Raw genomic sequence first — 13,184 nt, 5'->3', positions numbered from 1 at the left:
TGTTATAGCCAGATAATATCTTTAATACTGACACAATGGTGATATGTAAGCATTTCAAAATATGTCAACCTTACATTTTGCACTTTTTAGCTATAATTTATAATCTGAGATCTACATGTGTTTTTGTGTGTATACATGTGTTTCTGAGAGACTTATTTGTTTAAGTTAACATTATACAAAATAGAATATAATTGAAATAAAATGTCTATTGTATTATATGTCTTATTTGGGTTTGTAAGTAAAATACTTCACTTTTCAACATAAAGGTTTGATTTTGATTACAAAGACTATAAGGTAAAAAAAGAAAAAGAAAACACAATGATTATTTTATATTCAGATATGTTCAATTATAAGCTATCCACAGATTTTTAGATTTAAATAATATTTAACAATGGTAAGTGCTTTTCAGCTAACTTTTGAGATAAGTCTGGACTTTGACTCTAAATTATCATGAAAATTACTTAATATTTGTTGGTTTAAAAAAGCCCATAATGTTGTTTCTTTCTAAACTAATAAAGTGATTATATACATTTATACACACACACACACACGTTTTAAAGTAGTATATATACATATATGTGTGTGTGTGTGTGTATATATATATGTGTGTGTATATATATAGAGAACCTTGTAAAGGATTGGTATAGAATAATAGTTATTTAAAAAATGAAATCATACATATTATGTCCTTATCTAGACAGCAATTTCAGAATGTATTGATGATTATACTGTTTTTAATGTGGTGATAATAGGCCATTTCTGAGAATATAATCTGTGCACAAGAATATTTATGAATCACAAATATAGCAGATAGAATAAGCCTTCCCCTCTTCTCTGTAATTGCCCTGCCTTCACGGTCAAGAAAATTTCCTGACTGCAGTTCAGCCCCACATACCAAGTTATATTAATTTGGGCAAAGATGAGTGTGAGTTTTGTTATAGCATTCCATCTCTTAGTGAAACCTTAAATCTCTTGCCCTCATGAACAATCAACTACAGCACAATTACTGGCATAGATTAGCTGCTTAGGACAATTTGGTTTTTGCTTGAATCATTTAATTTAATGGAAAGAGAGACATGCTTTCATAAAGTTGGAGATATGGAGAAAGAAAGACATTAATATATATCATAATTTACTACTAAAATGAATGATGAAGCCAGGTGGGATGACAAATGCCTGTAGTTCTAGCTACTTGGGAGGCTGAAACAGGAGGATCACTTGAGACCAGGAGTTCTAGATAGCAGTAAGCTACAATTGCACTTGTAAGTAACCATTGCACTCCAGCCTGGACAACATAGTGAGACCCCTGTCTCTAAAATAAATAAATGAATAAGTAAAATGAAAGGATTTAAGAATATTTTCATTGATTGCATTGATATTTTTATCCTGTTCAAATTCTTCTATTACCCAGTCCCTTGTGGTCGTTCTGTTGAAGCCTTTCATAGAAAATATTTCACTTTTTATAGTATTTTTGTTGAAAAAATGTCAATGTTATTATATAATAATTTGAAGAATAAGAAGGAATAGAGGGCCCAAGTGGAAGGTGACTTGAGAAAGAGCAAGTAGTGACTAGAGAGAGATGAAGTGAGCTCCAGGTCTGTTCTCTGAAGGACAGAGGTCAAAGGCTGAACTTCTGATTTTGGAAGTAAAAATCTCTGTGGTCTTTATCAGTGAAAGAGTACCTACCCAGCACCATATTTTTTACCCCACTTTCACTTCCTTAAAAGTAATGACGGTGACCTGAAAGTTCAAGTTAGTATTAGCTTACATTGTTATCTCACAAATAGAGAAATAGACAGACTTTGTCCCCAGTGAATTAAAATTTTATTTTGAATATGTGAATATTTCTTTTGCATTTGTAGAATTAATTTCTTGCGTCACGTTTAATACTTACATACTTGAAAGTTTTTACATGATTTTCATAAGGTCAGCACAATTATTTGCACCTTTTTTTTTTTCTGCATTTGTCTTTCTCATACTTCTCTTCCTCTATCCTTTAATATAATATCCCTTAAGAGGCCAGTCTCTTTATTTTATAATTTGTTGAGTCTGCATTACTCTCATGCATTCTCTTGAAGACTGGTTTCCTTCCCAGCACTGCTGTTTGTGGAATGACCTAGGAGATGTCACCTTGCTTCCTATGTTTTTGTATTAGCCAGCAAAAAGGAAAAGTAACTGATGCTTTATCCCAGGATTTTCTGATGATTGACTAAGAGAGAGAAAGTAAATGAAGCTTTTAAACTGTGAATCATGACTTAAATATTACCATGTATTATCATTATGTATTGCTATTATTATAGGTTATTGTGTTTTCGTGCCATTTTAATTCTGAGATTAATGAAGTCAGTAAAAGAGACATAGCATTTTATACGCAACCATATTGGCAATCTATATTGCAGGCTGTTTTGTACTCACACATATTCCAAAAGATATAACATATTGTAGGGCTTTTTGATGAATATAAACATGTATTTGCATTAGGCACTCCAATAGCTATCAAAATGTAAATCCTGTCTCATAATATATGTTTAACATAATAAAACATATGTTCATAGAGGAATAAATAGCAGTCTTCTGAGGTACTAGGAAAAGTGAATCTCCAGATTGAGATGGAGCATGAGGAGTCTTAACAATTGTGAGCTTTGTGCGTTACACCTTTAGCAATATTGTAGTTCTTTGAGGAATGAAAAAGCATTATTTGTTTTGTTGTAATTGTTTAAAATTAGACCAGTAGGGTTTGACTTGTAAAATAATATAGCCAATGGGATGATTAGTTTTGAATTTATTGACATTATTTGTTGTATAATACTGAAATCTAGCATATGTCATTTATGTTTGTAATATTTTCTGATATATGAGGCAATAAGTTAAAATTCTAGAAAATACATATTTAGTTGCCCCCAGCAAGGCAAAGTTGATACTGTCTTCCTACATGATCCCTGCTTTGCACAGCATTTTAAAATGTCTACCTACTTTACTGAAGTACCAACCAAAGGTTATGCATAACTCTTCTCTGTGAATCCTTTAAAAAAGACTGGGGCACCTACATGACTATTGGAACCTGAGCATTTTGATGTTCACAAGTGTAGTTGTCATAGATGGAAAGATTAAGCCGCAAGTCCAGTAAACCACCATTTCATGTACACTGTACTGTCCGTTTGTGGCAGGGGGTGGTATGTGGAAATAAAACCATATGTAAACTAAAATTGCAGTCAAAGCCAAGGGTGGAAGTTAGTTGATACTTGAGAATACTTAGAGGAAAATTTTTTTTTTTTTTTTAGGAAAAATGGGTAATTGAGGGCAAGCATGTTTCTGGCTTGTTATTTGATAAGTAGCTGTTTATCACATCATGTATTTTGGCCCTAAGTACTCAATATCGGGCTTTATCTCTTGAACTTGGAAGGACAGATTGTGGCCTGTTGATTCTGGTCATGTTTCTGAATGATAGAAACTTCACTTCTGTGTTTCTCATCCAAGATGGTAAAAGCTGTAAGAACACCCTAAAGTCTAGAGGATTTGACTCATTTTTCATGTCAGCATTGGCAGACTGATCAATGACTGAACAGGCATTCATTAAAAACCTGTGTTATGCAAGGCACTGGGGAAATGCTAATGAGAAAACAAAGATAAATAAAACATTTCCTCTGACCTCAAGGAACTTATAATCTGGATGAAGTAATAAGATCTCATAAAAGTTAAACAATTTGGGGAAAAATATGCCAGCACTGTAATATGGCAAATTGTAAGATAAATAATCATCACTCCAAGTTCAGGCTGTGAGATTTCATGTGAAGGAGAGGTAGGGTAAGTAGGGCTTCAAGGGATGGCAAGATTTGGACAAGCCAAGAAAACATCATGCAAAATACATTTATGTTTTATTTGGTTATATCTTGAAAGCCTAGTACTAAATTATGAAATAAGCAAATTCATTTCTGCAGGCATCACAGCAAACTCAAAGTTCCTATGCTAAAAATGACCAATGAAATGGAACATGATATTATTACAAATAAGATCAGATATGAATACAGGAAAAGAAAAAGTACTAGGCATCATTTTAAGCATTTCTAATAATCTAATTATAGAAATACGTTTATATTTATGTTAAAGGATTCTTGGATAATATTTACCTGTGGGCTTTTTCAACATTCCTGGTATTGTATACCCTCACATAAAAACTGGTAATAGTATATCAGAAATTCCTTTTTGTGACTAGTGTGAACATATTTGGAGTATTTGAATAATTCAATGTGTATTTTTTGAGTAGCTTGTATTAATGCATTTATGTGCACATATGAAATCTAAATTATTTGTGAATATCTATTTTATTCTAAGAAAATTAGCAAGCTGATAACATAACATACAGAAAAATAATAGCAGCAGTAAAACTGATTAACTTAAAAAGTAGCGGATATTAAATCTGTGAGAAGACTATAAGCTGTACTCTATTTCAAAATACTGCTCATTTTAGCATAACTACCACTAAAAATGGAAAAAGAGAGTATATGTTCATGTCTGGTGAAAACATAAAGTGTTAGAGTAGTGTACTTACTATCCAGAGATAATTTTTGTAGAGTTAAAGTTTCTAGGAAATGCCTAATTTATTTGAGCCATCTTTCTCCCCTCCCCTCCCCTCCCCTCCCCTCCCCTCTCCTCTCCTCTCCTCTCCTCTCCTCTCCTCTCCTCTCTCCTCTTTCTCTTTCCTTTTGCCCAGCTGGAGTGCAGTGGTGCAATCTTGGTTCACTGCAACTTCCGCCTCCCAAGTTCAAGCAATTCTTCTGCCCCTGCCTCCCAAGTAGCTGGCATTACAGGCATCCGCCACCATGCCTGGCTAATTTTTGTATTTTTAATAGAGACAGGGTCCCGCCGTGTTGGCCAGGCTTGCCTCGAACTCCTCACCTCAGGTGATCCACCTGCCTCAGCCTCCCAAAGTGCTGGGATTACAGGTATAAGCCACCACCCCGGCCGTTTTTTCATGTTTTATTATACTGCTGTAGAATTACAAAGCTCTGCTGTCAGCAAAGCCTTTCTTAGTTACCTTTTTGGAAGACTCCAGGTAAAATAAATTCATTGAAAATTACATTTGTTCTGATTTGTTTCTTACAGTATTTTTCATATCTAAAATACTTATTGAGGGCTGGGCACGGTGGCTCACATCTGTAATTTCAGCGTTTTGGGAGGCCACGGCAGGTGGATCATTTGAAGCCAGGAGTTTGAGACCGGCCTGGCCCGTGTAGTGAAGCCCTGTCCTTACAAAAAATACAAAAATTACCCAGGTGTAGTGGTGCATGCTTGTAATCCCAGCTACTTGGGAGGCTGAGGCAGAAGAATCTCTTGAAATCAGGAGGTGGAGGGCGCAGTGAACTGAGATGATGCCACTGCACTCCAGCCTCAGTGACACAGTGATGCCCTGCCACACACACACACACACACACACGTATATTAAAAATATAATATATAATTTATTAAATAAAATACTTAATGAAAAGTCACATTAATGAAGGAATACAAAAATTCAATGTTCTTGGTGTAAATGGTAGAGAATTATTCATGGGGTTAAAAAGTTAGGGAATATTACTTTTTATCATGTACTGTCCTCTTAACATTCTTTAACCATAATCAACAGAAATTGGCCATGGTTAATTAAAAAAAGAAAGAAGTTTGTTGGAATAATTGGGTATAGCTCAAAGAATCAAAGGAAAAAGTTGAATGACCAATCTTCAGAAAAGGAGAGGAGTAGGGTTCCTCTGTAAATGCTTGTAGCAGGCTCTTCAGAATGTGGCAACTGTGATGAATCAGCTGCAACTCTTTTCTTGCAGCTCTCTGTTTAAGATTCACATTTGCTGCAGAGGTTTTGTTGTTTTTGTTTTTGTTTTTTTGCATATATTGATATATGTGGCCGTCTCTTCTCCAAAACGTTCTGGACCTCTTGAGTGCCATGAAGATTGCATATGAGATTTGAAAAAGTTTAAAACCCTAAAGGAAAATTGTGTTGGCATAGTCAGAAGAGGGGTGAGCAAGGTGTCTGCTATCATGAAGTTCAGAAATCAATAGTTCATTTTTATTCTTTTTTTTTTTTTGAAACAAGCCCTCACTCTATTGCCCAGGCTGGAGTGCAGTGACACAATCATGGCTCACTGCAACTTCTACCTTCTGCGCTCAGGTGATCCTCCCATTTCAGCCTCCCCAGCAGCTAGGACAACAGGCACATACCACCACGGCCAACTAATTTTTTGTAGAGCTGGGGCTTTGCCATGTTGCCTAGGCTGGTCTCTGACTCCTGAATTCAAGCATTCCACCCACCTCGGCCTCCCAAAATGCTGGGATTATAGGCGTGAGCCACAGGGCCCGGCCTCAATAGTTTATTTTGAAGTTTACTTATCATTAAATTCCTAAGAGGCAAGCATTATTATTACTATGTTCTTAGAAGTAAATACATCCCTGGCCACGTAGTTAGAAAATATGGTTCCAGGATTTTAGTGAGGTCTATATCAAACCTGTACGATCCTTACAGCAATCCACATAGGCACATGCAAATGCCCACACACATACTGACAAACTTTATAGTAGGTTAAATTTTCAATTCAAATTATTCATCTATTTCAATTGATCAAACTTGCTGATGCTTTTTTATTACATTATCTTTTGCCACTTTGGGAGTACTGATGATATATTTGTGTTAATCTAGCTCACTCACCCCCACTTTCTGTTTGTGAACACTGATATGCAAATTAATAGCTGGTGATAAGAATGCTACCTGTGAATATAAAGAAGAACATTTTAATTGATCTCTTTAGCTTATCAAATAGCTGCAGGATAATCACCGGTATTCATTAGGGAATTCATTTGGTAACAGATGTTCAGACACTGAAGACACACAGATGTATGAGATACGGTCTTTTGCAGAAACCCTCTTGTTATGTAGCTGTAGAAGAGATCTTACATGAAAACTCATTTTAAAAAATTCAGTGTTAGATCTGAAAATGATCATTAATCTTGTAAACCTTTCTCATTGAGCAAATGAAGAAACAGAAAAAGCACAGATGAAAAGCCCCAATTAGTACAGTAGGTTAGTGACAGGGTCATGGCCAAAAACACTGTCCCTTAATCCTCAGTCTATGGTTCCTGGTGGTGTAGCACAAGGAACATTCGGTAAACTCCACGGATCACACACCCTGCAGGTTTTCTTTAAAAAGCATGACTTCTGATGTAATTGGAAAGGCATGCTGCTTTAATGCTACTAGTTTGTCTTCTTCAAGGAATAGCAGGACTGAAATAATTGGAAACGAGGAAAAACAGGGATACAGAATGACCAACATGAGAAAAGGCACAGAATTGGAGATGTGTGTGGCATATATTTGTTCACCAATTAATACATCAGTTTGACTGGTTATGAGTGTAGATAGGAAAGCAGAGGGGGGAAAAAAAACCAAATAGAAGCTGAATTATATAGATGTAGGTGGCTGAAACTACAATTAATGTATATGCAACATAGTATGCTGGAAAACTGGCTCAAATAGTCATGATTCTAAATCTTGGATCCAACCCCCAACTGTGAAATTTTAGAGTCCAGTATTGAAATAACCTCAATAATAACATATGCTTGCGTTAGTTAGAAATTGTGCTTGGCTAGTAGCAGCAAAGCTTAACACTAATGACATACTAATGAGAAGTTGGGAGCTATGCTCTTAAGGACTGACACCTTGGCAGTATAATGCCATCAAGAGCCTTGGCTTCATTTTTTAAGCACTTGTCACCGCTTATTTACAATATGGCTTCTGGATCTCTTCCATTATGTTTATGCCTCAGGTGAGAGAAAGGGGAAGGGCAGAAATCAAATACCAGATAAATTAACAACTATCACTCATGCTTTAAGGAGTTTTTCAATTAGGCTGTAGGCTAAAAATGTATTTTGTACTTCATTTCCCAAAACTTAAATAAAAAGACACCACATCTACAAAGGAGGCTAGCAAATATAATTTTTCAGCTGGACGTATGGCTGACTCTAACAAAAGCACAGTTCTCTTAGCAGGACGTAAGAGAAATATAATTATTAGGTATGCAAATGGAAGTTTCTGCCACTATATGACTTTTCATATTTGTTTGAGAATTAAGGAAAGAAGGTAAACTACATTTTAAATATTACATCCTGCAAAGAGAAAAGTTCAGAAGGTGGGGTAATTTGGGGAAAAGGTTGATAAATTTGCTCATAGATGTATCGAGATTGTGTTAGTGATGGTACAGGCATCTATAAAGCAGTGTACACAAATCTCAGGAACTAGTTTGAGACTGGATATTGAGATACAGAGCTGTCAGCATAGTAAGTGGATGGGGCAGAGGCTTAACTGCTGTTGCTCAAAATGTGGAAGTGATCTCTCTGATTGTTCACTCCAACATACACTAAAGGTGGCCAAGTATTTTAGGCTGTATTTTGCAGAAGCTAGAGAGATTGTTCTAAGTCCACACACCACTAATGGCGTCAGAAGTTGCACTGTAGTTGGTGGTGGTTCATGATTAGGAAATCACGTATCCTCACACTTCTAGTTCAGCCTTCAATGAACTCAGGCAACTGCATTTCTCAAGTCCCTGGGCCAGTCAATCCACAACATCAAATAGTGTGTCCTTCCAGACTTCTTTTAGGGCCTTTCTTCTCTTGACTCAATCAGCCCTCCCCTCCCACATTACTAAGGCAGAGATATTTTACACTTCTCATTCTAAAAAGTATCTGTATTTTCTTTATTTTTCTTACCTAAGGATTTTTTTTTCTCAAGCAACTTTATACATTAGCTAATGCTTTATACAACAACTTAAGGTTTTTGCATGTCCAGAGGGACTGGTAGAAATAGGAAACCCCTTTAATACTAGGTGATCCCAAGTCCTTGTCATTAAGAAATGTAATAACCACCAGGACTGTTCTGGATTGTCAGTCTAAACCTCGTGTTTGCCAAAGCATCCCATGTCTTCTCAAGTCAATACCTTTCTGCAAACCTACCCTGACCTCCTTCATAACAACTTCTTAGTTTCTTCCTCAATATTTATTATTTCAGTTGCAAGTTTAAAAAAATTGTTTATGTAATGTATTTCCTGAAATAGTATGTCACTTGCAGGTGCTCAAGAATAATTGCCAAATGCATAAATGAATAAATGGAAGACATAAGGAAATTATAACATCATAAATTACCATATATATATATATATATGCTATTTAGTGAGATCTAAGTGGGAATTATAGTTATTAACAAATACACACAATTTAGAAGGGGGGCCAGACGTGGTGTGTGGTTCAAGCCTGTAATCCTAATACTTTGAGAGGCTGAGGCAGGAGAATTGCTTGAGCCTAGGAGTTAGGGACCAGCCCTGGAGGCATAGTGAGACCGTGTCTCTAAAAAAAATACAAAAATTAGCTTGGCACATGGCCCACGTGTGTAGACCTTGCTCCTTGGGAGGCTGAGATGGGAGGATCACTTGAGCCTGAGAGGTTGAGGCTGTAGTGAGCTCATGGTTGCACCACTGTACTCCAGCCTGGGCTACAGAGTAGATTTTGTCTAAATAAATAAATAAATATATCTATAGGGGAAGCTGCAGAATTTATAATTCAGAAATGATAAATATTTGAATGATAGAAACTTTTGTGGCCCACGTTTTTTCAAAACAGATAGAGAAGGCCTAGGTTATCACTAGATCCCTAAATTATTTGTGGTTTTCTGTGAGGCAAATAGTGGTTGGAGACATTTAGCATATTAAATAAATTCTCCACTTTAATGTTTTTTATTCTAATGCTAAGATCTTTGAGATTATTGATAAGAGAGCCAGGTGTTTTAGTTATTGACTTTAGCCCTGTGGGGAATTTCATGAATTCATTTAGACCGATGTCTGTCAAGTTCAAGGCCTTTTTGCTTTTAAGAATCTAGACATTTATTTTTTCATGAATATTCAAACATTATCTCAGTTATTAACTTAGAGATTTGACAAAGAGAACAATTCAGGCTTTAATATTGGCTCAATTGATGCATGAATGTATGGGTTCTAATCTCATTAAGTTACAATCCTCTTATCAAACGTTAATATCAGCTGTCATATTGCCATTGAATATTACTTACATAGAAGTGTATTTTATATATGTATATTGTTTGCATACATATATATGTAGTATGTAAGTACGTGTATATATACATATGTATACATAGATACACACATAATCCTGTTCTAAGTAGACATATTCCACCCTGTATCTCACAGTAAATGCAGCTATGAAACCTGGATAGAGTGGAGCCATCAGAACTCTGAAAAGTAAATATTAGCAGGTAGTTTAGTGAAGAAGGGTACTACAAAGTATCTCCAAACCTGTGATGAGTTTACCATTATTTTCCCTCTACTGTCCCCTGTCCTGGAGTAATAATTAGAAAAACATTAGCAGAATAAATCCGAAGCAAGATGAAGAAATAAAACAATAAATATAAGAGCAAAAAACAATGCATTTCAAAACAAATTATACAGAAATCAATAAAATTAAATGCTTGTTTTTTTGAACAGACGTAAATATTGATAAACCTCTACCAACACTGAAAAAGGAAAAAAAAAAAAACCCAGAAAAAATGATAAATATTAAGAACAGAAGAGGAGATGTTACAGACCCTGCAAACATAAAAAACAGAATAAGAAAATACTATAAACACGTCTACTGACATAAAGTTTATAATTTCAATGAAATTGGGCAATTTGGAATAAATGGATCAATTATTCAAAAAGTGTTAACTCTCAAAACTCAACATGAAATAGATAACCTAAATAATCCCATAACTATTAAATAAATTATAATTTTAGTTAAAAACTTTCTGAAAATGGAAATATTTGAGCCCAGATCACTTCAGTGACAAATTTTTACCAAACACTTAAAGAAGAATTACCAATTCTACACAGTATTGTTCAGGAAATATAAGAAGAGGGAATGCATCCCAACATTTTTACACAGCCTTATTCTTACTACCAAAACCAGGTAGATGTAGTACAAGAAAAGAAAACTTTGATCAAGACTTTCATGCAAATATTTTCCACAGAACATTTAGATAACTCAATCAAGCAATATATAAAAGAATAATTCACCATGATAAAGTAGAGTTTATCCCAGAAGCATAAGATTGGTTTAATATTCAGAAGTTCATCAATATAATTCATCATATTAAGAAATTAAAGAAGAAAAAACACACTGTCAGATAAATTGAGAAAAATGGGGGAAGCTGGCTCTCCTGCCATGAGGACACTCAGGCAGTGCTGTGAAGAGGAGTCCATTTGGCAGCACCAGCTCGCCATCCATGCCATGCACATGCCATCAATGTGAATAAGACACTTTGAAACTGGATCTTCCAATCCCGGTCAAATCATCAAATCACGGTTGACCCAGCCAACATTGACTACAACCTTCTGTGAGATTAAGAGCTAAAACTGCCCTACAAACACCCTTTCAAATTCCTGACTCAAACAAAATAAGATATATTATTATTATTGTTTGATGTCACTAAGTTTGATATATTATGATGTAATAGGCATATATACAGGAGTATTAATAATGAGGGCTCATAGTACATAAATTGGTAAGAGAGATGTGAGGAAATAAAGGCAAACTGATTTTAAGAAAATGTTGCTAGTGTCAATAAATTGTAGATCCCTGTCAGGATGGAGAATTGCTAGAGTAGGACGTGGTGAACAAAGAGTAAGATGCTTGAAGCAGAGTTTCCAACAGTAATGCGTATATTAGAGCTGACAAGTCAAGGGTATGTTCATAAGAATCCATGACAACTGGAGTAAAGGAGCAAATCAGGAATCAAGAAGGTGAAGAACATGAAAGACCATTATGTTTAATGGATCATGAGTGTAGTTGAAGCAGTTACTAATCATCATGTCTAAAGTGGATGTATGCTTTTTTTTTCTGTTTGTTCTTTTGTTCGTTTGTTTGTTTAATTGTTTGTTTTTAAATGAAAGCCATCTCACCCAACCAGAAAGACTGTGAGAGGAACCTGAAGATGATCATCATGAGGGGAGGGTGAATTTTGTGTATAAAACAAATAATAACATAGACAAAAATACAAGTGGAGCAGTAATTTTTCACTGCTGAAAAAATATTTGGATTACAGATATCTCGAGAAAAGGCTTTTACATGCAAAAATAGCCATGCAATCTCAGGGGTTCTACTTTGAAACATGTCGTCAAGACCACTGAGTAAGATTTAAAAAAAAAAAAAAGAAAAGAAAGAGGGTTAATAACAGGTTGGTGCTGTCAGAACAAAAGATGTTACTAAGTATATACAAATGGGCAAGATGTTTACATGTTTCATTTTAGAAGGGTCCATAATCGTGAGCAGGGTTACCAAATGTATTGTAAATGGTTTACAGGAGTCATAATAACAATAATTAATTTAGCCAGGGACGGTGGCTCACGTCTATAATCCTAGCATATTAGGAGTCTGAGACAGAAGGGTCACTTGAGCCCAGGAATTCAGGACCAGCCTGAGGAACATAGCAAGACCCTGCATCTACAAATAATAATAATAATAATAATAATGATGATGATAATAATAAAATGGCCAAATATGGTGTTGCATGCCTCTAGTCCTAGCTACTCAGGAGGCTGAGGTGTGAGAATCCCTTAAGCCCAGGAGTTCGAGGTTACAGTGATCCACTCCACCCCAGCCTGGGTGACAGCAAGACCCTGTATCAAAAATAAATAAATAATAATAGTAGTAATAATGAACTTGTAGTTCTAATGGCATATTCAAAGCCATTGTGAAGATCACTGTGGTGTTCATTTAGTACTGTCTGACAGAAAAGCAAATATATTAGTGAGACACAGGTTACAAACCATCTAATATGTGGGTAGAGTTTTAAACAAGGCATGCATTTATGTGACTAGTATGACAGATCAGAGAGTCAGTAGGATTTAGTGATGAGCTACATAAATAATGAAATAGTTTTAGCAAATTATAATCAAACATGCATGTTGAAGGCTTTTCTTTTCTTCAATGTTCAATTAGGTACTCAATTGACAGAAACACAGACTTGGAGAGATACTTCAATATTGATGCCAACAGTGGGGTCATCACAACTGCCAAGTCTTTGGATCGAGAGACAAATGCTGTTCACAATATCACAGTACTTGCAATGGAGAGCCGTAAGTTGTGAGGCTTAAAACTA

The 13,184-nt window shown here is 35.5% G+C and overlaps 1 protein-coding gene across 2 annotated transcripts in view; it reads left to right on the top strand.

Moving 5' to 3' along the window:
* Positions 1-13,184, top strand: part of CDH7 (cadherin 7, type 2) — a 135,398-nt gene that overhangs the window by 99,251 nt on the left and 22,963 nt on the right. For both annotated transcript variants that reach the window (XM_011974140.1, XM_011974139.1), the window contains exon 8: positions 13,025-13,161. In XM_011974140.1, coding sequence (XP_011829530.1) covers positions 13,025-13,161 — 137 coding nt within the window. The remainder of the gene's footprint in view (positions 1-13,024; positions 13,162-13,184) is intronic.

Source organism: Mandrillus leucophaeus, unplaced genomic scaffold, assembly GCF_000951045.1.
Source record: "Mandrillus leucophaeus isolate KB7577 unplaced genomic scaffold, Mleu.le_1.0 Scaffold142, whole genome shotgun sequence".
In the NCBI taxonomy this organism is placed as follows: domain Eukaryota; kingdom Metazoa; phylum Chordata; class Mammalia; order Primates; family Cercopithecidae; genus Mandrillus; species Mandrillus leucophaeus.
This window is presented reverse-complemented; position numbering and strand designations above follow the sequence as displayed.